The 22,421-nt window shown below is 38.8% G+C and overlaps 1 protein-coding gene across 5 annotated transcripts in view; it reads left to right on the top strand.

Moving 5' to 3' along the window:
* Window positions 1–18,692, top strand: part of glceb (glucuronic acid epimerase b) — a 70,826-nt gene extending 52,134 nt beyond the window's left edge. For all 5 annotated transcript variants that reach the window (XM_073032610.1, XM_073032608.1, XM_073032605.1 and 2 more), the window contains 2 exons: window positions 12,959–13,204; window positions 13,984–18,692. In XM_073032610.1, the coding sequence (XP_072888711.1) occupies window positions 12,959–13,204; window positions 13,984–15,008 (1,271 nt within the window). In that variant the 3' untranslated portion in view covers window positions 15,009–18,692. The remainder of the gene's footprint in view (window positions 1–12,958; window positions 13,205–13,983) is intronic.
* Window positions 18,693–22,421: the final 3,729 nt, after the last annotated feature.

Genomic DNA, 22,421 nt, shown 5'->3' with positions numbered 1-22,421 from the left:
GGGTTCTAGAAGTAAGCCTAGCAATTATAGACCTGTCAGTTTGACATCAGTGGTGGGTAAATTAATGGAAAATATTCTTAGAGATAGTATTTATAATTATCTGGATAGACAGGATCTGATTAGGAGTCGCCAGCATGGATTTGTGCGTGGAAGGTCATGTTTGACAAACCTTATTGAATTTTTTGAAGAAGTTACGAGGAATGTTGACGAGGGTAAGGCAGTGGATGTAGTCTATATGGACTTCAGCAAGGCCTTTGACAAAGTTCCACATGGAAGGTTAGTTAAGAAGGTTCAGTCGTTAGGTATTAATGCTGGAGTAATAAAATGGATTCAACAGTGGCTAGGTGGGAGATGCCAGAGAGTAGTGGTGGATAATTGTTTATCGGGATGGAGGCCGGTGACTAGCGGGGTGCCTCAGGGATCTGTTTTGGGCCCAATGTTGTTTGTAATATACATAAATGATCTGGATGATGGGGTGGTAAATTGGATTAGTAAGTATGCCGATGATACTAAGGTAGGAGGTGTTGTGGATAATGAGGTGGGTTTTCAAAGCTTGCAGGGAGATTTATGCCGGTTAGAAGAATGAGCTGAACGTTGGCAGATGGAGTTTAATGCTGAGAAGTGTGAGGTTCTACATTTTGGCAGGAATAATCCAAATAGAACATACAGGGTAAATGGTAGGGCATTGAGGAATGCAGTGGAACAGAGAGATCTAGGAATAACAGTGCATAGTTCCCTGAAGGTGGAGTCTCATGTACATAGGGTGGTGAAGAAGGCTTTTGGAACGCTGGCCTTTATAAATCAGAGCATTGAGTACAGAAGTTGCGATGTAGTGTTAAAATTGTACAAGGCATTGGTAAGGCCAAATTTGGAATATTGTGTACAGTTCTGGTCACCGAATTATAGGAAAGATATCAATAAATTAGAGAGAGTGCAGAGACGATTTACTAGGATGTTACCTGGGTTTCAGCACTTAAGTTACAGAGAAAGGTTGAACAAGTTAGGTCTCTATTCATTGGAGCGTAGAAGGTTGAGGGGGGATTTGATCGAGGTATTTAAAATTTTGAGAGGGATAGATAGAGTTGACGTGAATAGGCTGTTTCCATTGAGAGTAGGGGAGATTCAAATGAGAGGACATGATTTGAGAGTTAGGGGGCAAAAGTTTAAGGGAAACACGAGGGGGTATTTCTTTACTCAGAGAGTGATAGCTGTGTGGAATGAGCTTCCTGTAGAAGTAGTAGAGGCCAGTTCAGTTGTGTCATTTAAGGTAAAATTGGATAGGTATATGGACAGGAAAGGAGTGGAGGGTTATGGGCTGAGTGAGGGTAGGTGGGACTAGGTGAGATTAAGAGTTCGGCACGGACTAGGAGGGCCGAGATGGCCTGTTTCCGTGCTGTGATTGTTATATATGTTATATTAAGCAGATGCTGAGAAGGTGTGCGTAAAATGGTTACTTTTGAAGAAATGGCCATGTTTTGAATTATTTTGTAAGTGTAAAATCTAAGGATGGAATTTCCTTTTTGTTGACCCATCATGCTCAAATTCATCAATTGAAGTTTTATTGGGAACTGGGGAGTTTGTCTATCCTATTGTGCTCAGATCTTAATCTTGACAAAGTGCCATGCCAACTGCTTTACAGTGATACTTTTGTTGTTAAGTACATTTCTTCCATAGCATGTTGTCTAATCTTAATGTTTGAAATGTATTTTCTGTTTCTTTTCCCCCCAAAGGAATTTATGAAAGAACTTGAAAAATAAAATGCATGAGTTCAGAGTCTGTATATAGCTAGATATGTGTGTAAAGTATATTGGGCAGCAAGCAATTTCTGTACTGGTAGAGGGTCTTGACCTGGAACATTTACAATTCCTTTTAAAATTTGTTGTAAAAGGAGTAATTATCTGCCTTTTACAAACCCACTAACTTCAGTTACCTTGACTGCACCTCTTCCAGCCCTCTCACTTGCAGAATGCCTTTCCCTTATCGTAGTTCTGCTGTCTTGCCACATATGTTCTCTTGATAAGGCTTTCCATTTCGGAACATCTGAGATGTCCTTATTTTCAGTAAAAGGGGGTTTTTCAGTCCACTGCTATCAATGCAGCTCCCAACCACATCTCATTTCCCCCGTCCCCCGACAAAGCACAGACACAGTTCCCCTTGTCCTTAACTACCGTCCCACTAGCTTCCATATTCAACACATCATTCTCTGCAACTTCTGCCATCTCCAACAGAATCCACGCTACCTGGCACATCTTCGCTGGCCCTCTCTGCTTTCCGCAGGAATCACTTTCTCTGCAACTCACTTCTCCCTTCCCAGTGCTCAGCCTCCAGGCACTTATTCCTGCAACAGTGTTAAGTGATACACCTGTCCCTACACCTCCTCCCTCACTACCATTCAAGTACCTAAACAGTCCTCTCAAGTGAGGCAGCACTTCACATGTGAATCCATCAGTGTCATTTTTTTTGTATCTGGTGCTCCCAGTGTGGCCTCCTCTATGTTGATGAGACCCAACACAGATTGGAGATCAATTTATTGAGCACCAGTGTTCCATCCACGTAAAGCCTGGATTTCTCAGTGACCACCCATTTCATTCCATTTCCTATTGCCACCCTGTCCAAGGACTTTTGCAGTGCCATATTGAAGCTGAATGCATTTTGAAGAATAACACCTCTTGGTAGTCCATCTCAGTAGTATCCAGTCTGACAGTGTGAATGGCAGTAATATCAACTAACAACACCCTCTGTTTTTTCTTCTCCCCCCCCCCAACCATTTTTCCGTATTCCTATGACCCCTTCTTCCCCCATGCCCATTGGTATCTTCATCTTTCTCCCTCTGGTTCCCATCTACTTCCCTTTATTCAATCGTTTTCTGTTCTCTGTCAAATCCCTTCTCTAGCCCTTTGTCTTCTCCACCTATTACCTCCAAATCCCTCACATCATTAATTTCCCCCCCCCCCACCACCTTACCTGACACCTGCCAGCCTGTGATTCACCCCTGCTTGCCCTTTTCAACCCTGATGAGTATTGGCTTGAAACATTGATCTTTTTCCTCAAATGCTGCCTGACCCCAAGTTCCTCCAGCAGTTTTTTGTGTGTTCATGATTCCAGGCAGCCTTTCTCTTTGTTTCAAAAACTCTTTTTTTAATGACCTTATTAACAACTTGTCAGTCTGTAAAATAGAGTAAAAATATGTCACAGGTGGCATTGCTGAAGATACAAAAATGAGTTATTTTATAACTCTCAGATAAGTCAAATAAACTGCTCAAAATTGAGAATTAATGCTTGGATCTTTGGCATCTGAGCAATTTAGGTGCTTCCCCAGTCTACAAAGAAATTCTATTCTTCAACAGAATCTTTCAGGGGAACTAAAATGAGTAGAAGGTGCAGTAGAAATTGTTATCTTAAGCAAAGCTTCTGCTGTGGAATCCCCATATTTACACATCAGTTCATGATTTCAAATTAACACAATTAAGACTTATTAAATGCTGATTGTTTCTTTATGGTTGCATATGACTAGAGTAGTTAAAAAAAAATCTGAACATGCACAATACTCTGTACATGTTACAGGATTTTTTAAAAGTGACAGTGTTATAATTTTTTTCTTCAAAATTCACCTGTATTTATGTATTGGATGAGGTTGCTTTTATTTGCAAACTGCTGATATCGAGCCATCCTCTAATATAACCAGAAAACAGATTGATTTGGCTTACCTACTTATTCAAATTGTGATTTTTATGTGGATTTATTTTGTACTCTAAAGGCTAACACTGGTTATATACAGAAGTGATGCATTTTTACACGTGCTAAGAAAAAAAAATTGCTTTTTCAAAAAGAATTTGTTGCTCTATATTACTACCTCTAACTCCAGAAAGCAACAGACAGAAATATAATAGTATTCTGTAAAATGTAGTGCATTAAAAGGGGAGGGCACATTTTCAACGAGCCCTCTTAAGATGTTCTTTCTTTCTCCAGTGCTGCAGTTAACCAAGCCAGTACCTGGTGTCTGGAAGCCTCTAAAAGTGCTCCTTACTGCCAAACTGAATGATGTACAGTCTCATTTGTGCAGTTGTCCATTTACAATAGTACTCTGTGCTTATCCCATTTGAAGATAAATGACTGCATTGATCATGAAGTGTTTCATTTATTCTTTTCGCTGCTCCAAGTCCTTACCTTGAGGTCTCTTGTAGATAAATAGAGGTGGAATCTTATAATTTTGGAAGTTGAAGCATTTTACAATACAATTCCTTGCCGAAAGGCAAACTTCAGCAATTGAATAAGATGCTTGAATAAGGTTATTTGGTGAAACAACAAGCTCACTACTTCTGAATGTTGCAAAATGTCTTGAATTCTCTAAATTCATGGCGGAACTTGCCCTGAATCCTAAAGTAATCAGGTTAAATCTTGACAGTTGCTGCTTTTGGAAATTTTCCAATACACAATTAAAACAAAAGAAAACATGAGGAAATCTGCAGATGCTGGAAATTCAAACAACACACAAAATGCTGGTGGAACACAGCAGGCCAGGCAGCATCTACAAGGAGAAGCATTGTCGACATTTCGGGCCGAGACCCTTCGTCAGGACTAACTGAAAGGAGAGATACTAAGAGATTTGAAAGAAGTGGGGGGAGGGGGAAAATGTGAAATGATAGAAGACCGGAGGGGGTGGCATGAAGCTAAGAGCTGGAAAGGTGATTGGCAAAAGTGATATAGAGCTGGAGAAGGGAAAGGATCATGGGATGGGAGGCCTCGGGAGAAAGAAAAGGGGAGGGGGGAGCACCAGAGGGAGATGGAGAACAGGCAGGGTGATGGGCAGAGAGAGAGAAAAAGAACAACTAAGTATGTGAGGAATGGGGTAAGAAGTTATGCCTGCCGTTTTGTTGGCTTTGTGGAACAGTCCATGTTCCAACTCTATACGGGTATCCATCCCCCTCTTTTCCTTCGCTACAGCGACGACTACATTGGCGCTGCCTCCTTCCTCCTGCATGCATGCTGAGCTCATTGACTTCATTAACTTTGCCTCCAACTTTCACCCTGCACTCAAATTTACCTGGTCCATTTCCGACACCTCCCTCCCCTTTCTTGATCTTTCTGTCTCCACCTCTGGAGACAGCTTATCTACTGATATCTACTATAAGCCTACAGACTCTCACAGCTACCTGGACTATTCCTCTTCCCACCCTGTCTCTTGCAAAAATGCTATCCCCTTCTCACAATTCCTCCATCTCCGCCGCATCTGCTCTCAGGATGAGGCTTTTCATTCCAGGACGAAGGAGATGCCTTCCTTTTTTAAATAAAGGGGCTTCCCTTCTTCCACCATCAACTCTGCTCTCAAACGCATCTCTCCCATTTCCTGCACATCTGCCCTCACCCCATCCGCCTGCCACCCCACTCGGGTTAGGGTTCCCCTTGTCCTCACCTACCACCCCACTAGCCTCCAGGTCCAACGTATAATTCTCCGTAACTTCCGCCACCTCCAACAGGATCCCACTACCAAGCACATCTTTCCCTCTCTCCCCCCCCCCCCTCGCTTTCCGCAGGGATTGCTCCCTACGTGACTCCCTCGTCCACTCGTCCCCCCCATCCCTTCCCACCGATCTCCCTCCTGGCACTTATCCTTGTAAGCGGAACAAGTGCTACACCTACCCTTACACTTCCTCCCTCACCACCATTCAGGGCCCCAGACAGTCCTTCCAGGTGAGGTGACACTTCACCTGTGAGTCGACTGGTGTGGTATATTGTGTACGGTGCTCCTGGTCTGGCCTTTTATATATTGGTGAGACGCAACATAGACTGGGAGACCGTTTCGCTGAACACCTACACTCAGTCCGCCAGAGAAAGCAGGATCTCCCAGTGGCCACACATTTTAATTCCACGTCCCATTCCCATTCTGATATGTCTATCCATGGCCTCCTCTACTGTCAAAATGAAACAAACTCAGGTTGGAGGAACAACACCTTGTATACCGGCTGGGTAGCCTCCAACCTGATGACTTGAACATTGACTTCTCTAGCTTCTGTTAATGCCCCTCCTCCCCTTCTTACCCCATCCCATATTTAGTTGTTTTTCTCTCTCTCTCTCTCCCTCTCTCCCTCTCTCTGCCCATCACCCTGCCTGTTCTCCATCTCCCTCTGGTGCTGCCCCCTCGCCCTTTCTTTCTCCCGAGGCCTCCCGTCCCATGATCCTTTCCCTTCTCCAGCTCTATATCACTTTTGCCAATCACCTTTCCAGCTCTTAGCTTCATCCCACCCCCTCTAGTCTTCTATCATTTTGCATTTCCCCCTCCCCCCACTACTTTCAAATCTCTTAGTATCTCTCCTTTCAGTTAGTCCTGACGAAGGGTCTCGGCCCGAAATGTCGACAATGCTTCTCCTTGTAGATGCTGCCTGGCCTGCTGTGTTCCACCAGAATTTTGTGTGTGTTGTTTAAAACAAAAGAAAGCCTGCTTGCATTGATCTTTGTGATTTATTTATTTTTTTTAGTAAGCACCACATATTTTGTGTTCCAGCACATTTTAAAGACAGCATTGTTATTCACAAGTCTTAATATAGCCCAGTTGATCATGATGAATTGGAGCAGATCTGGTTTTATAACTAGGTTATTCCTTGTGAATACTTTGAAACATTATGAAGGTCACTGATTTTATAGCGAATAAATCAAGTATATTTTTCCCCATTCCTTAACACATTGGTGTTTTGGGATTTGATCTGAGTTCTTGATATCTTATTGTTGTGAATTATGTGTTATTTTTAAAGTACTCTGGATTTTATATCTTGTCAATCTCAGCAATTGAAGTCCATAATATATAAATAATATTGAAACTGGGGATTTGAATGTAACAAAAATAATCTAGATGCGTCTGTTTTTAATTTTGTGGTCAGAATCTCTTAAGTTCTATTTCCACCTGAAGTATACTTCAGGATGCTCTTCATTTACTACAGCTCAGCACTCAATTATATCATCCCCTCAAGACTGATCTCCTCTATTTCTTCATGTGTCGACTCCGGTCACTTCAGAGTGGCAACAGCAGTAGGGTGCCCCAGTAGCCTAGCGTTTTGCACAACACTATTAGCTATGGACATTGGAGTTCGAAGTTCAGTCCGAGTCTCTGTAAGGAGTTTGTACATCCTCCCTATGAAATGCGTAGGTTTACTCCAGTTTCCTTCCACAGTCCAAAGACGTACTGGTTAGTAGGTCATTGTAAATTGTCTAATGATTAGACTAGGGTTAAATTGGGGGTTGCTAGCAGTATGACTTGAAGGGCCAGACATGTCTATTCCCCTCTGTATTTATAAATACAGCATTGTGGGCTGTATCAAAAAAAGTGGCAGTTCTGTGGTCAAAAATGCCTTGTTAATGAGAGGTCAGAGGAGACTGGTTCAAGCTGACAGGAAGGTGAAGGTAATTCAGATAACCATGCATTACAACAGTGATGTGCAGAAGAGCAACTCTGTACAACACGATGAGCCTTGAAGTGGATGGGTGACAGCAGCAGAAGACAACAAACATTCACTCAGTAGCCACTTTATTAAGTACAGCAGGTACCTAATAAAATGGCCACTGAGTGTATATCTTGCTCTTTTATGGTCACAGAGCCTTAATTCTGGAAACCAAAAAAAGTACCTCCAGCTGAAAGGTTGCAGCTCAGGAAGGTGTTTCACCAACACCAACTGAAAGGCAATTAAGAATAGGAAGCCAGTGTTGCACCATTAATGCCTTCAATAGAAAAAATATTTTGACTCTTGTTTCCACAAACAAAGCGGGTTTAGCTACTTCCACTTTAGTATTAAGAGGACTACAACCCAGATAGAAACTAACTTCAAATTGTTTTCACTAACCATTTCTACCCCTTTCTCTTATCACCACTCCAGTAACCAACTCCACTATGCCAACAGTGTTTGTTAGCTGAAATTATTGAATTGAATTTATTTCTTATATCCTTCACATACATGAGGACTAAGAATCTTTACGTATGTCTCTGTTTAAATGTGCAATCTGCAATCATAGTAATTTATAATAAATAGAACAGTCAATCTAAAATAGAGTACACTCAAATCAGCATGACTTAATCAGCTGGATGGCCTGGTGGAAGAAGCTGTTCTGGAACCTGTTGGTCCTGGCTTTTGTGCTGTGGTGCTGTTGTGACTTGGGTCCCCAATGATCCTACGGGCCCTTTTTACACACCCGTCCTTGTAAATGTCCTGAATCATGGGAAGTTCACAACTACAGATGCGCTGGGCTGTCCACACCACTCTCTGCAGAGTCCTGTGATTAATAGAAGTACAGTTCCCATACCAGGCAGTGATGCAGCCAGTCAGGATGTTCTCAATTGTGCCCCTGTAGAAAGTTCTTAGGATTTGGGGGCCCATGCCAAACTTCCTCAACCATCTGAGGTGAAAGAGGTGCTGTTGTGCCATACAGGGGATGGCCATGTGCTAATCTCCCACTGAGATTTTTAAATTAAAAAAGCAACCACTATCAACTAATATTAAACTCTTAGTAATAACAGCTTGATTTATGTTAACACATTCAGTGTGTTAAGCAAAATATTTCTGAGCATTGGACTAAACTACCCAAGCAAAGAGTAAATCATTAAAAAAGAGATTCAGATTCAAAATTGGTAAAGGAGACACAAGGATAATATTTTTCATGCTGGAAGTTGTTAAAATATGGAATACAATTGCCTGAGTATTCAGTAAATGAACACAAGTCACAGCTTTGAAAAATGAATTATGTAGGTACAAGAAAGGGGGGGGGGAGAAATGCAGAGTTATGGTAAATGAGCTAGGGAATGGGACTATAATTGATTTCCTTATGGAAAGTTGGCACTGATTCAACAGGCCAAGTCGCTGTCTAGAATACTTAGTGATTCTGTGATACTAGTTTGTGGGCCAAGAGAGTACTTCCCATCTTAAGGAGATATCTTTCTGGTAAGGAAACAATACTATTGAATGAGCATTGATGTGACTTCAGCAAAAATTCTATCCACATCAGCTTGTATTACAGTGAAGTAGCAATATATCCTACAGTATATCCAGAATCCATCAATCTCTCTAGTGTGTAATTAGGGTTATGACACTTTTGATTCTTCTAATAGGTCCGTTAAACATTGTAGGTAATAACTGATAGAGGTTTTGAGACATCCAAATCCAATTTAACTGAATTATCTATATTTGGCTTGTCACATGCAACTTGAATGAATTTGTTTACAAAATTTTTTTAACAAAATATTGAAAATGGCTTCACAGTATGATTAAATTTAACCTGTTTTCCATCATTAAATAGCTTTAAATTAGTTTTCTCTGTTTTGCAGTGTTCAGGAAAAAAATAATTGCTGCTTTCAATACATTCTTGCTGTTAAACTGAAGCCTGTAAAGAAGCTTCCAACACCATATAAATTTTGTGCAAGTAGTTACTATGGAAATGCTTTGTATTATGTTTTGTCTGTTGCTGATATAGAACACATTTTATAGATTCTACTAATTAAAAATTATCGCATTTGTCAGAAAGTAATTGGTACTTTCAGACAAGAACCTTGCACTTTTCATTTTAGTTAATCTGTCTCATTATGTTAATTGCCTTTTTTAAATGGTGTTCAAAGGAAGAAGTGTCAAGATTGGGTAATTCTGGACCAGTTGCTGTTGTATTCTCAAAGGAATAGATTGCTTAGTGCCAAATTGGGGAAAACAAAACGACAAAGCAGCCCATGCCACAGCTATTGTTTTGAAATATTAGGTTTTAGAATTTGAAGTTCTTTGCCAGAGCATTTTTTTCTTTTCAAATTATGAATCAACTTGAGACAACTTCAAAAGAAGCACCTCAGTTTAGTTTGGGTCACCAACCAAATGATGTGTTTGGAATTAAGCTGTAAATTTGATTGGTGTGAACCCTCTGTCATCATCTTTCTGCCATCTTGTCCATTCCAACCTACCTCTCTATGGATATGCAGCATTCCATTCTGTTGATGCCAATCCTGATGCTGTCATGAAATTTGCTTGCAAAGGTATCCTAATCATTAGAGCTACTTTTAATATTACTTTTAAATGTATTATTAGCCTATATCTGTAGTTGTGACTTTTTAAATGTGTTGCTGTGCATTCAAAGATTTAATCTTTGTGCTGTTACAAACTTTATCTAATTAACCTAATAAGATATTATAAAACAATGGGATATCTTCAATAACAAAGCACATGTAGAAGTTCAGAATCAGTATCAGGTTTAATATCACCAGCATATGTCATGAAATTTGTTAACTTAGAGGAGGCAGTACAATGTAATATATGATCATTTAAAAATAAATCAATCAATTACAATAATTATATATGCATATTAAATAATTAAGTTAAACATAGCACCAAAACAGAAATAACAATTTTTAAAAAGTGAGGTTGTGTTCATGGGTTCAGTGCCCATTTAGAAATCTGATGGCAGAGAGGAAGAAGCTGTTTCTGAGTCACTGTGTGTGTGCCTTTAAGCTTCTGTACCTTCTTCCTGACTATAATAATAACAGGCATGTCCTGAGTGTTGGTTCTTTAATAATGGACACCTCCTTTCTGAGGCACTGCTCTTTGAAGATGTCCTGGATACTACGGAGGCTAGTACACTAGATGGCGCTGACTGATTTTACAACTTTCTGTAGCTGCTTTTGATCCTGTGCAGTAGCCCCCTCCCCATACCAGCCAGTGATGCAGCCTGTCAGAATGCTCTCCATGGTACATCTGTAGTAGTTTCTGAGTGTTTTAGGTGACAAACCAAATCTTCTCAAGCTCCTAATGAAATATAGCCACAGCCTTGTCTTTATATCTGCATCAATATATTGGGACCAGGTTAGTTCCTCATAGATATTGAAGTTCATTAACATTCTCATTAAAATACCCCAAACATAATTTTGATGATATTGTCAAATTTAAAATTCTTATAATGAATTACTAAGATAGATATTAAGCAATCACTGCTGTCATATTATATTTCAACTGCAAGTTTTGAGGACGATCTACAGTATTGTCTAATCTATGTAGTATTGTCTGCCTGATCAATGGCTTAGCCAAATATTTTTTGAGGGTGCTAAGTAGGGGAATCAAAAGAAATGTTATCCCTACAACAGCCATAGCCACAATACAGTCCAATGTATTTCTTTTTATTTCCTGTTGGTGACATTTTTGCTTTTGTATATTGTCCTACAGCCAAAGCCTTCTTTCTTCTTAATACATGTAGCTTATAGTCAGTATTAATTAATCATAGTGATCATGAAATGCTATTAAAAATAATCTCCAAAATGTAAAAATCACCAACTGCACTCCCATTGTTCATTCCAACAAGAAATTCTACCCTGTACCCAGTATCAAGATTTAGTAGGCAGTTTTCTGTTTTGTGTGTGATGTTGACAGACTCATTGGCCACTTTATTAGAAACCTTCAGTACCTAATAAAGTGGCCACTGAGTGTATGTCATGGTTTTTATTATTTACAGAGTGGAACCCCTTGTCTTCTGGTGTAACCCATCAGCTTCAAGGTTCAACATGTGCATTCAGAGATGCTCTTCTGCACACCACTGTGGTTATTTGAGTTACTCTTGCCTTCCTGTCAGTTTGAACCAGTCTAGCCATTCTCCTCTGACCCCTTTCAGTAATAAACCATTTTTGCCCACAATACTGTCACTTGATGTTTTTTTCTCCCCACACCATTTCTGAGATACTCAAGCTACCCTATTTAGCACCAACGATCATGTCACAGTCAAAGTCACTTAAATCACATTTCTGCCCCATTCTGATGTTTGGTCTAAACAACAACTGAATCTCTTGACCATGTCTGCATACTTTTATGCATTAAGTTGCTGCCACATGATTGGCCAACTAGATATTTGCATTAACAAGCAGGTGTACCTAATAAAGTAGCCACTGAGTGCAAGTCTTTTCCCTTCCCTTTCACAATTCTAATTCTATATGTACAGGCGAAGTTCATCAATCTGCTTCATAGACCTACATTATTAAGATTTTGTAAACCCCAGAAATGGAAATATTTTTGTAACTTACACTTTAAGAATATTTGGCAACAGTGATTCTTTTTTTTTAACCTTCCAGTCTTTAGGATTGGGTATTGAGAAAAGGTACAAACAATATGATCAACTATTCCATATGGGAACAATTTGAGATAATGGTTAAGAGTTTGGGCTATTCCATGGTGCTCAATTCAGAATATTTTGTATTGACATTTATATCAGTCATTGACTTAAATGTTTTGGGATATCTTGTTTTGAAAACACAAATCCAATCTTTATTTAATGTATACTAAACTTTTGCCCCTCCTGTTTTGTAAACTAAATGTGCAATTTAAAATATTTTTGAATGTACAGCAACTATATGAAATCTTAATTCTTGAAGGAAATTGCAAATTGGCATTTCATTTAATCATTTAAGTAGTAGTAATAACATTCTTTGTGATCATATTAGTCAAATATTGATTAAACTCTTCATTACAATGCAATATAATGCATGGTTACAGAACACCATATGCATCTGATATCCCATACTTATTTTAAAGCATTACTAATGTTTAACATCACAGAATTTTTTCCTGAAGTACAATTTGAGTGAAAACTTTTTTTTTTGCAATGGTGATGGAAAGATTGAATGGGCAGTCTAGAGTTTTCAGCTTTAGGAAAAGGTCAAATTAAAGATCCTGCTCATTATCAAGGACCAGGGGTCATTATTGTTTATGTTTTCAAAGAAAAACAATCCTAAGTTGGTCACAAAACCACCATGTTTAATTTGCCTAGCATCTAATTTGTACCAATAATGGGAACTAATTGCACTTATTTTGCATTTTATTAGACTCTTAATGTTGACTTTGTATTAAATAATTTTATTTTTATTATAAAAGCATATAGAATAAGCTGCATTATTTCAAATGCTAATTGTTTAAAATAGTTCAAATATTAAACCTAATCATTCATTCTTCTCTTCCAGGTGTTCCTTTGTCCACTCAGTGGGGACCACAAGGATATTTCTATCCTATTCAGATAGCACAATATGGGCTAAGTCACTACAGTAAAAACCTCACTGAGAAGCCTCCACATACAGAAGTCTATGAAGCCACAGACAAAAGAGATAAAAGCACAAAGCAAAATGACTGGATGGTGCCAAAAGGTTGTACTGTTTCTACAGTGTTTGACAAAGCAAGATCCAGCAATGTAAATCAGTTCTCTGCCCCAGGTATTTGACCTCAATGGACAATATTTGTTAGAATTAATATGTCATCTTAGGAAAAATGTTGAAGTAATTGCCTGTGCTAAAGCTTAAAATTTTTGCAGAAAAACTAAGGGTCCCAAAGTTTGACATTTTAGAGATAGAGGACATGTAAAATGTATTCTGGATTATTATTATATTAATGGCGATTTCCTGACACGGGGTGCCTCAGCAAAGTCAACAAATGTAAATCCATTAATTAGAGTATTGTAAGTGTTGAATGTTTTTACAAAAATGAAGTCAAGACAATTCCCTTGATAGCCACCATCAATTGTTTGTACAGCGAAGGTTGAGATAAAACCTGTTGTATCAAATGTTATTTCCAGAGGACTAAATCATAAAAGCTGAATTAGTACTGGTAAGGTAGGAAGTCATTTAAAAATTGGTGGAGTACTTGAAGATTCAATGTTCACAATGAAATATTTAGATATTTGGTATTAAATTTAAATGTAAGTCGTCTGCAGATTTGTACAGCTAATGAAAGTCTCGTAAACATAGATTGGGGATTAAAATTAAGCCTGCCACACATTTCCAATTTCCGTATTGTGCTGTATTTCATCTATTTAAAGTGATGTAGAATGTAGCCTAGTTATTGCATCTACTGCGTTTGTTCTGTGGATTAAGGATCACTTGAATTGAGCTGGTGGTATTATATGCTTTACAAATCTAATTTTGCTTACTAGTTTGTAAAATTGAAGTATTATACAAATATTTCAGTTTAAAACTTTATTTTGTTTTCTTTTCAGAATCTTCAGAAGGAGTTTCTCTGACGCTTGGAAATACAAAAGATTTCATTATTTCATTTGACATTAAATTCTTAACAAATGGGAGTGTTTCAGTGGTACTGGAGACAACTGAAAAGAACCAACTATTTACAATTCACTATGTCACAAATACACAACTTATAGCCTTCAAAGACAGAGATATTTACTACGGCATAGGTCCACGGACTAGCTGGAGTACTGTTACTAGAGATCTGGTAACTGACCTGAAGAAAGGGGTTGGCTTGTCCAATACCAAGGCTGTAAAGCAGACTAAAATAATGCCCAAGAAAGTCATCAAGCTGGTTGCCAAGGGAAAAGGCTTCATTGATAACATCACAATAGCAACTACAGCACACATGCCAGCCTTCTTTGCTGCCAGTGACTGGCTGGTAAGAAATCAGGATGAGCAAGGTGGCTGGCCAATTATGGTGACACGTAAACTAGGTGAGGGTTTTAAGTCTTTGGAGCCTGGCTGGTATTCGGCCATGGCACAAGGTCAAGCCATGTCTACGCTGGTAAGGGCCTATTTGCTTACAAAGGAACAGGTGTATCTCAATTCAGCCTTACGGGCAGTCATGCCCTTTACTCTCAAATCAGAGAATCACGGGGTTAAAGCTGTGTTTATGAATAAATACGACTGGTATGAAGAATACCCAACTTCTCCCAATTCTTTTGTTCTGAATGGCTTCATATACTCTCTACTAGGTCTGTATGATCTGAAAGAAACTGCAGGTGAGAAACTAGGACAAGAAGCTAAGAAACTCTACGATCGAGGCATGGAATCGTTGAAAGCCATGCTTCCATTGTTCGACACTGGCTCAGGTACAATCTATGATCTCCGCCATTTTATGCTTGGTACAGCTCCAAACTTGGCGCGCTGGGACTATCACACCACCCACATCAACCAGCTGCAACTGCTGAGCACAGTCGACGATGCACCTATCTTTAAGGAATTTGTTAAAAGATGGAAGTCCTATTTAAAAGGAGGGAGGGCTAAGCACAACTAGAGCTGAAAGCCAAATTATAATCTTGTCAATCATTATAATATGAGGTTCTTTAATTGATACATTTTTCTAATCATACAAATAGTACGTTTTGAGTCCCTGCTGCCCTCTATAATGACACACTTGTAAGAGTGTAACACTCTAATTATTTAAGAAATCAAATGGTTGTGAAGCAATATGTCTGAGTAAGCATTGTTTTGGTTGTCCTTGCTTTTCTCTTTGGGGAATACTTGTCATTTATCTGAATTTTCAATTCCACATGCTGATTCATTTCACGGCCACTTTCAAGCTGTTTCTGACAATACAATCATGTGAATGGCACTTTTTTTTTTGGCTATGCTTGTTCATTTCTCTCCATTGTTATTTTTTTTTCTACTGACATGATTTTGTTTTTGCAACCACTTGATTATATTAAATGATGTTCCTTTTCAATAGGAGAATAAATGATTTTATTCTTTCTTTAAAAGGAATGTCAGCACCTATTTGGTGTTCCTAGTGTGGCAGCAGTCCCAACATCTGCACTCAGCAATCCTGTATCCTTATCCATCTCCAGTCTCCAATCTCCCGACTCATTTCCTGATTTCTCTGCATAATGAAATGTTGAAAGTGGTGATTAACCCCTAAGGTGGTTTTATAGGCATGTTGTTTTATCTTCTGTTTGGGGATGAGGCTGTTCTTTCATAAATTAGGAAGTAGCATGGATTTTAAAATCCATTCATGTGTTCACCTGTAACTAGCATAGAATATTTTTCCACTATGTTTTTTTAAAAGTTGTTTGAAGCTTATTGCTCATTTAGCTTTTGATGCACATGGCGAAGCACAACAGAATAAAAATTGATTAAAGTGTAACTGCACAAATAGAGTAATATATGTATAGTGGATTCTGTAAAACAGTGCAAGGGATGGGTTTGGTTTCCAATGGAATCGGACTGTTCCACATGGTGCCAATTTCACCATTTTGCCTTGTCACAATCTTTATCGCACCCCTTTCATTCATGATTTAATTCATTTTCCATTTGTGGCTGATTTTGTGTGTGGCACATAGTATCCTAGGATGAGGATACAGCATAGTAATAATGACCTAATTTTGCTTGTATTTGGCTTTTTAAAAAATTTTTATTTGATGGCAATTGTTCTTGTAATTCAAGCATTGCTTCCTTTCCACCTTTCTATGTCAGTTGTAAATATGGGAATCTTGTTTATCAGTGTGTTGATTTAAGGAGTAGAAACTAGTTTGCTTGTGTAATTCACTTGGTTTATGACAAAAAATGCACCTGAGTTATCAGCCTAAGGAGGCTTGATATTGACACTACATATGTCCCTTTCATTTGTTTTGTGAATGATTATGGGGCTATAGTGCAATTTTCATAGGTGCTGACTGATCTGTCTTTTGTATATCTAATTTATTATGGTTGTATTTCAGATTTGCATAATTGTTCTATTTTGATTTTCATTTCAAATCCTGAACTGATTGACTATCACACAATTTGGGATGGAAGGGGTGATTTAAGCTATATTGTTACTGTATTTTTAAAGTGTACACATTAAACAATAAAATCACCAGCCCAGAAATGGATTTGAATGCTGAAATCATTTGAACAATATTTTCGGAATGACTTTGGTTGCCAGAGTGTATCCTCAGTCCAAAACTTTGAACCATATTAACCATATTTTGATGTTTGTCATCCTTCTCAAATTGGTTCAAAATAGTTACTGGTGAGGGAGAAGATTCATCTAAGATATTTACAACACTGATTGTAAATATGTTGTTTGATAACCTTTTAAATCTAATTTTTCAATATTGGTTTTCCTTATATGGGACCAAATTGAAGTTTAATATTGAGCATTGGTGTATAGAATAATTGCTAAAGTGTTGACAAGGCCACTTAATCCATCATTGTGGTGATTCACATGCTTAAGCTCTCCTAAAATTTCATTCATTCTATTTTTCCTTAACTACAAGGGAACAAACATTGTAAATTCTGATATTTCTATTCCTAAGTAATTATATTCTTAGTGGCCACTTTATTAGTTACAGAGCAGAGTAGAACCCAGTGTGGACTTCTGCTGTTGTAGCCCATCCACTTCAAGGTTTGATGTGATGTGCCTTTAGGGATGCTCCTCTGCACACCACTGTTGTAAAGCATAGTTATTTGAGTTGCTGTCACTTTCTTGTGAGCTTGAACCAGTCTAGCTATTCTCTTCTTAACCTCTCTCATTTTCACCACACAGACCTGCAACTCACTGGATGTTTTTTTTTTGTTTTTCGCACCATTCTCTGTAAATGAATGTGCATGGATATCCCAAGGGATACTCAAACCATCCCATCTGGCACTGACAATCATTCCACAGTCAAAGTCACTTAGATTACCTTCTTCCTCATTCTGATGTTTGGTTTGAACCACAGCTGAACCTCTTAACCATGGTTGCATGCTTTCATACATTAAGTTGCTGCCACATGATTAGCTAATGAAATATTTTCATGAACATACAAGTGTACATTCGTACCTAATAAAGTAGCCACTGAGTATAGTTCATCCAACTTTGTGAATCAGCGTTCAAAAGTCTGCTTGGTTAATGATGAAGCTATGAGAAAATTAAACTATTTTTCCACCCCCTTCCCTCTTTTTTTTGTCTATGTCTGCTTTTCTAACTTAGTGCTAAGTATGGAGTGGTCAAAAAGACTAGAACTGTTGCTAGTAAGGTCTGTCTGTAATATTCACTGCTTGCTTCCAATTAGTTAGAAGGGAAAACATACTAAAGATTATTTATTTACAGATTATAGTTGATAGCACATTGTCCAATGGTGTGTTTGATTTTTTTTAAATCTCAGATACTGATACCTACTTGATCTGATACATGGCATATAGAGGAAAGGTGTTCATTTTGGGAAGAAATGGGGAGGTATTTACAATGTCTTCATTATCCAGCGTTTTCTGTTGCTGGAAGGTTTTTTATATGCAATTTTATTTTATATTTCCCTCTACTTCTGCAACTGCCCCACCCAAAAAATATGGTTATTTTCTTTGCAAAACATTTGCTAGTGGTTTAATGATTTTATATCAATGTATTACTCTGTTTTCTTCATAATTGTGGGATTTTGTATTAGAGCTTAAAATCATCTTCTCTTCAGATTTTGTGTTGTGAATACCAAAGCATTTAAAAAAAAATCCTTACACACTTGAGCAGGTTTTCTTTTAACTGGTGATATTACACATTTAGTCTGGTCATTGGATGCATTAGAATGTAAATTGCAGGTGGGTATATGCAAATTGATGTCACATGAGTGAGTAATAACTTTGTGCGATGTACCCTGTCTGGACTATGCGCAAGACTTTCACTGAAAGCTGCTATTTTCATTCACACTGTGTATTTTTGATCATTTTAACTTGTATTTTTACATGTGGATCTGAACCATATGTTGGATATGCAATAACTTGTTTACGAAACACTGTTGCCTGTTGACAGGGTGAGGACAGTGTAGAGCTGTACCAATTTGCATTTGTTAAGCACAATGTGCACACTGTAGTACAGCATTGCTATTTTGTACACGGCAAAAATTCATAATTTTTCAAATAAAGTGACTATATACTACATTTATATAAAAATATTGATTGGATCAATCTTTGCTGTGCTGAGTATCTTTGCTTATTGGAATTGTACAATAAAGCATTTTCTAAAAAGGGATTTCATAGTTCTGTTTGTTAATCCTCTGTTGCCTACTGCTGTTAACTTGGAGGTTAAAGATCTGTTCTTAGAAGTCCTCTGGTATATAAATTTACACTAATCCCATTTGCCTGCATTAAGTTTATATCCTTAATATTGATTTCATATTTCAGTAATTTCCCCATAGTAGAATAGGTTTTAAATACTTCAAACTGCCAAATATCTTTCACTTGTTGCAAGAATAGAGTCATAGAACACTGCCATACAGAAACAAGGTCTTCGGCACATCTAGCCCATGCCAAACCTAGTCTCGTTGGCCTGTACCCATACCATAGCCCTCCATTCTCCTTTGATCCACGTATCTATCATGAGTTTGTGAACCCCTCAGAACTCTGATGGCAAAGAGGAAGAAGCTGTTTGTGAATTGCTGAGTATGGGTCTTCAAGGTCCTGTCATCTAGTAAATTAATCATTGATCCAATCCTAACCTCATCATCACATTCCTGCTGTCACCCCATACTCCTCGACTCTCCTAGTAATTTAAATTCCTGCCAAACCCTGCATGAAGTATATTGATGCCTCCATTATTGGAAGAGTTTTGGTATCTTAGGCATGCTGATGCAAAATTATTTTTTCATATTAGAGAATTCTAAAGGTTCACAGACTTTCAGAGAGGTTCCTCGTGGTCTCCCTTGAAAATAGGTAAAGCGCTAAGATTTGGATATCCCCAGTTAGTGAAAGCAACACCCTCATGAAGTACCCCATCAACCTCTCCCTCCACAATTTTGTTTTTCAATAGGATTGCCTCTCACTTTTCTAATCATTGAGTATAGACCCAGCTTGCTCAACTGTCAATATACATACCTCAACTAGTTCATCTCTCAACTCAATTTAGAAAGCCTGCTCCGTACTGCCTCCAATGCATGTATCAAAGCTGTTCAGTACCCCAAAAGCAGTCACAAACAATACCTTGCAAAGTTGCACCAAAATTGCCCTCCTTTTTGGTACTATTCTGTTAGCCTTCCTGATTTGCTGAACTTACATATTAGCCCGTTGCTTCATGTATTAGGCCCCTAGATCTCTCTGCACCACAAAGTTTTGTGTTCTCACTTCCCATACATAATTGCAGTTTCAATCTTGCTTCCAAAGTGAAGAACCTTACATTTTCCCATATTATTCTCCAACAGTCCACGTCTCGTCCATTCACTTGGTATATCTGCATCCCCTTCAGCCCCATCCCTAATGACACACAACTTGTCTGGCTTATAAAAGTCCCACTTCCCTCCCAAAACCTGATCTCAATTCCTCAGAAGACTAAAAATCCTCCCTTTTAACACCATCTCTCCTGACTCATTCTTGCTCCTCTGCTTCCCACTTCTGCACAGCTGAATTCATGCAAACAAAAGCTTTTCATTGTATCTTAATACACGTAGCAATAATAAAATCAATCTGTACTCAGACAAAAGGCACTGATAATATTCTGGATACAGTTTAACTGATAACTTTGGGATTTTCGTGAGAAGCTATCAGATTTTCCATGCTATTAGAAGTTACTCTTAATCTCTCTTTACATGTTTTACAATAGTAAATGTAGCACAATACAGGATCTTTGGCCCATGATATTGTACCAACCTTTCAGCTTACTCCAAGATCAATCTAACCTTCTCCCCCCCCCACATAATGGTCCATTTTCCTATCAGCCATGTGCCTATCTTAAATATCCCTGGCAGGGCATTCCACACTCTCCATGTCTTTAAAAAGTACCTCTGCTGCCCCCCTTGCGTGCATTTAACAACAGTGTAAATAGAACCCTGCTTTTCAGCTTGTCAGGCTACAAACCTTCCCACATTCAAATTCAGGTTTGTTTATCACATACATGAAATGTGTTGTTAACAAACACAACCAAAAGACATGTTGGGGGCAGCCCACAGTATCGCCACACATTCTGGTGCCAACTATGTTCAGCAGAACAATGCAAGCAGTGACAGCATCCCTGAAGCAAAACAAGAACAACAATTATTCTGGCACCTTCATCCTTTCTTTGCAGTCCAGAAGAAGGGTCTCGGTCTGAAATGTTGACTCTTTAGTTATTTACATAGACGCTGCCTGACCTGCTGAGTTCTTCCAGCATTTTGAGTGTGTTGCTTTGGATTTCCAGCATTTGCAGAAATTCTGATAATTATTAACAGCAAAACAAGCCCCCTTCTCATCCACCTACCAACTCACACACACACACACCACTCTGACCACCTGCTCCTGCCCCATACTTTTTATTAACTGCCCCTAACGTAAGAAGTCAGAATCAGGTTTATTATCTCTGACATATGTGAAATTTGTTGTTTTGTGGAAGCATTTCAGTGCAATACATAAAATGCACTCTATGATAAATAGGAAATTTATATATAAACTATATGCATATATCAGAATCGGGTTTATTATCACCGGAATGTGACATGAAATTTGTTAACTTAGCAGCAGCAGTTTAATGCAATACATAATCTAGCAGAGAGAGAGAAAAAAAAACATAATAAATAAACAAGTAGCTAAATAAACATGACTACATGAATATTTTGGGAGCAGGTTAGATCCTCAGATCTTGACACCCAGGAACTTGAAGCTGCTCGCTCTCTCCACTTCTGATCCCTCTATGAGGATTGATATATGTTCCTTCATCTTACCCTTCCTGAAGGCCACAATCAACTCTTCCGTCTTACTGACGTTGAATGCCAGGTTGTTGCTGTGGCACTACTCCACTAATTGGCATATCTCACTCCTGTACGCCCTCTCGTCGCCACCTGAGATTCTACCAACAATGGTTGTATCGTCAGTAAATTTGCAGATGGTATTTGAGCTATGCCTAGCCACACTGTCGTGTGTACAGAGAGTAGAGCAGTGTGGGCTAAGCACACACCCCTGAGGTATGCCAGTATTGATTGTCAGCGAGGAGGATATGTTATCACTAATCCATACATACTGTGGTCTTCCGGTTAGGAAGTCGAGGATCCAACTGCAGAGGGAGGTACAGAGGCCCAGGTTCTGCAACTTCTCAATCAGGATTGCGGGAATGATGGTATTAAATGCTGAGCTATAGTCAATGAACAGCATCCTGATATAGGTAGTCTAAAGCCCAGTGGAGAGCCATTGAGATTGCATCTGCCATTGACCTATTGTGGCAATAAGCAAATTGCAATGGGTCTAAGTCTTTGCTAAGGCAGGAGTTCAGTCTAGTCATAACCAACCTCTCAAAGCATTTCATCATTGTCAATGTGAGTGCTACCGGGCGATAGTCATTAAGGCAACCCACATTATTCTTCTTTGGCACTGGTATAATTGTTGCCTTTTTGAAGCAAATGGGAACTTCTGCTCATAGCAGTGAAAGGGTGAAAATGTCCTTGAATACACCCGCTAGTTGGTTGGTACAGGTTTTCAGAGCCTTACCAGGTGCTCCATCGGGACCTTCTGCCTTGCGAGGGTTCGCTCTCTTTAAAGACTGTCTAACGTCGGCCTCTGAGACAGAGATCACAGGGTCATCAGGTGCAGCAGGGATCTTCACAGCTGTAGTTGTGTTCTCCCTTTCAAAGTTCTCCCTTAAATAGTGCAAAAAGAGCAAAAATAGTGAGGTAGTGTTCATCGGTTCATTGTCTGCTCAGAAATCAGATGGAGGAGGAGAAGAAGCTATTCCTAAAACACTGAGCATGTGTCTTCAGGCTCTCATACATTAATTCTGTTGGTAGCAATGAGAGGAAAGCAT

The sequence above is a fragment of the Hemitrygon akajei genome, chromosome 30, assembly GCF_048418815.1.
Source record: "Hemitrygon akajei chromosome 30, sHemAka1.3, whole genome shotgun sequence".
NCBI classification, from domain to species: domain Eukaryota; kingdom Metazoa; phylum Chordata; class Chondrichthyes; order Myliobatiformes; family Dasyatidae; genus Hemitrygon; species Hemitrygon akajei.
This window is presented reverse-complemented; position numbering and strand designations above follow the sequence as displayed.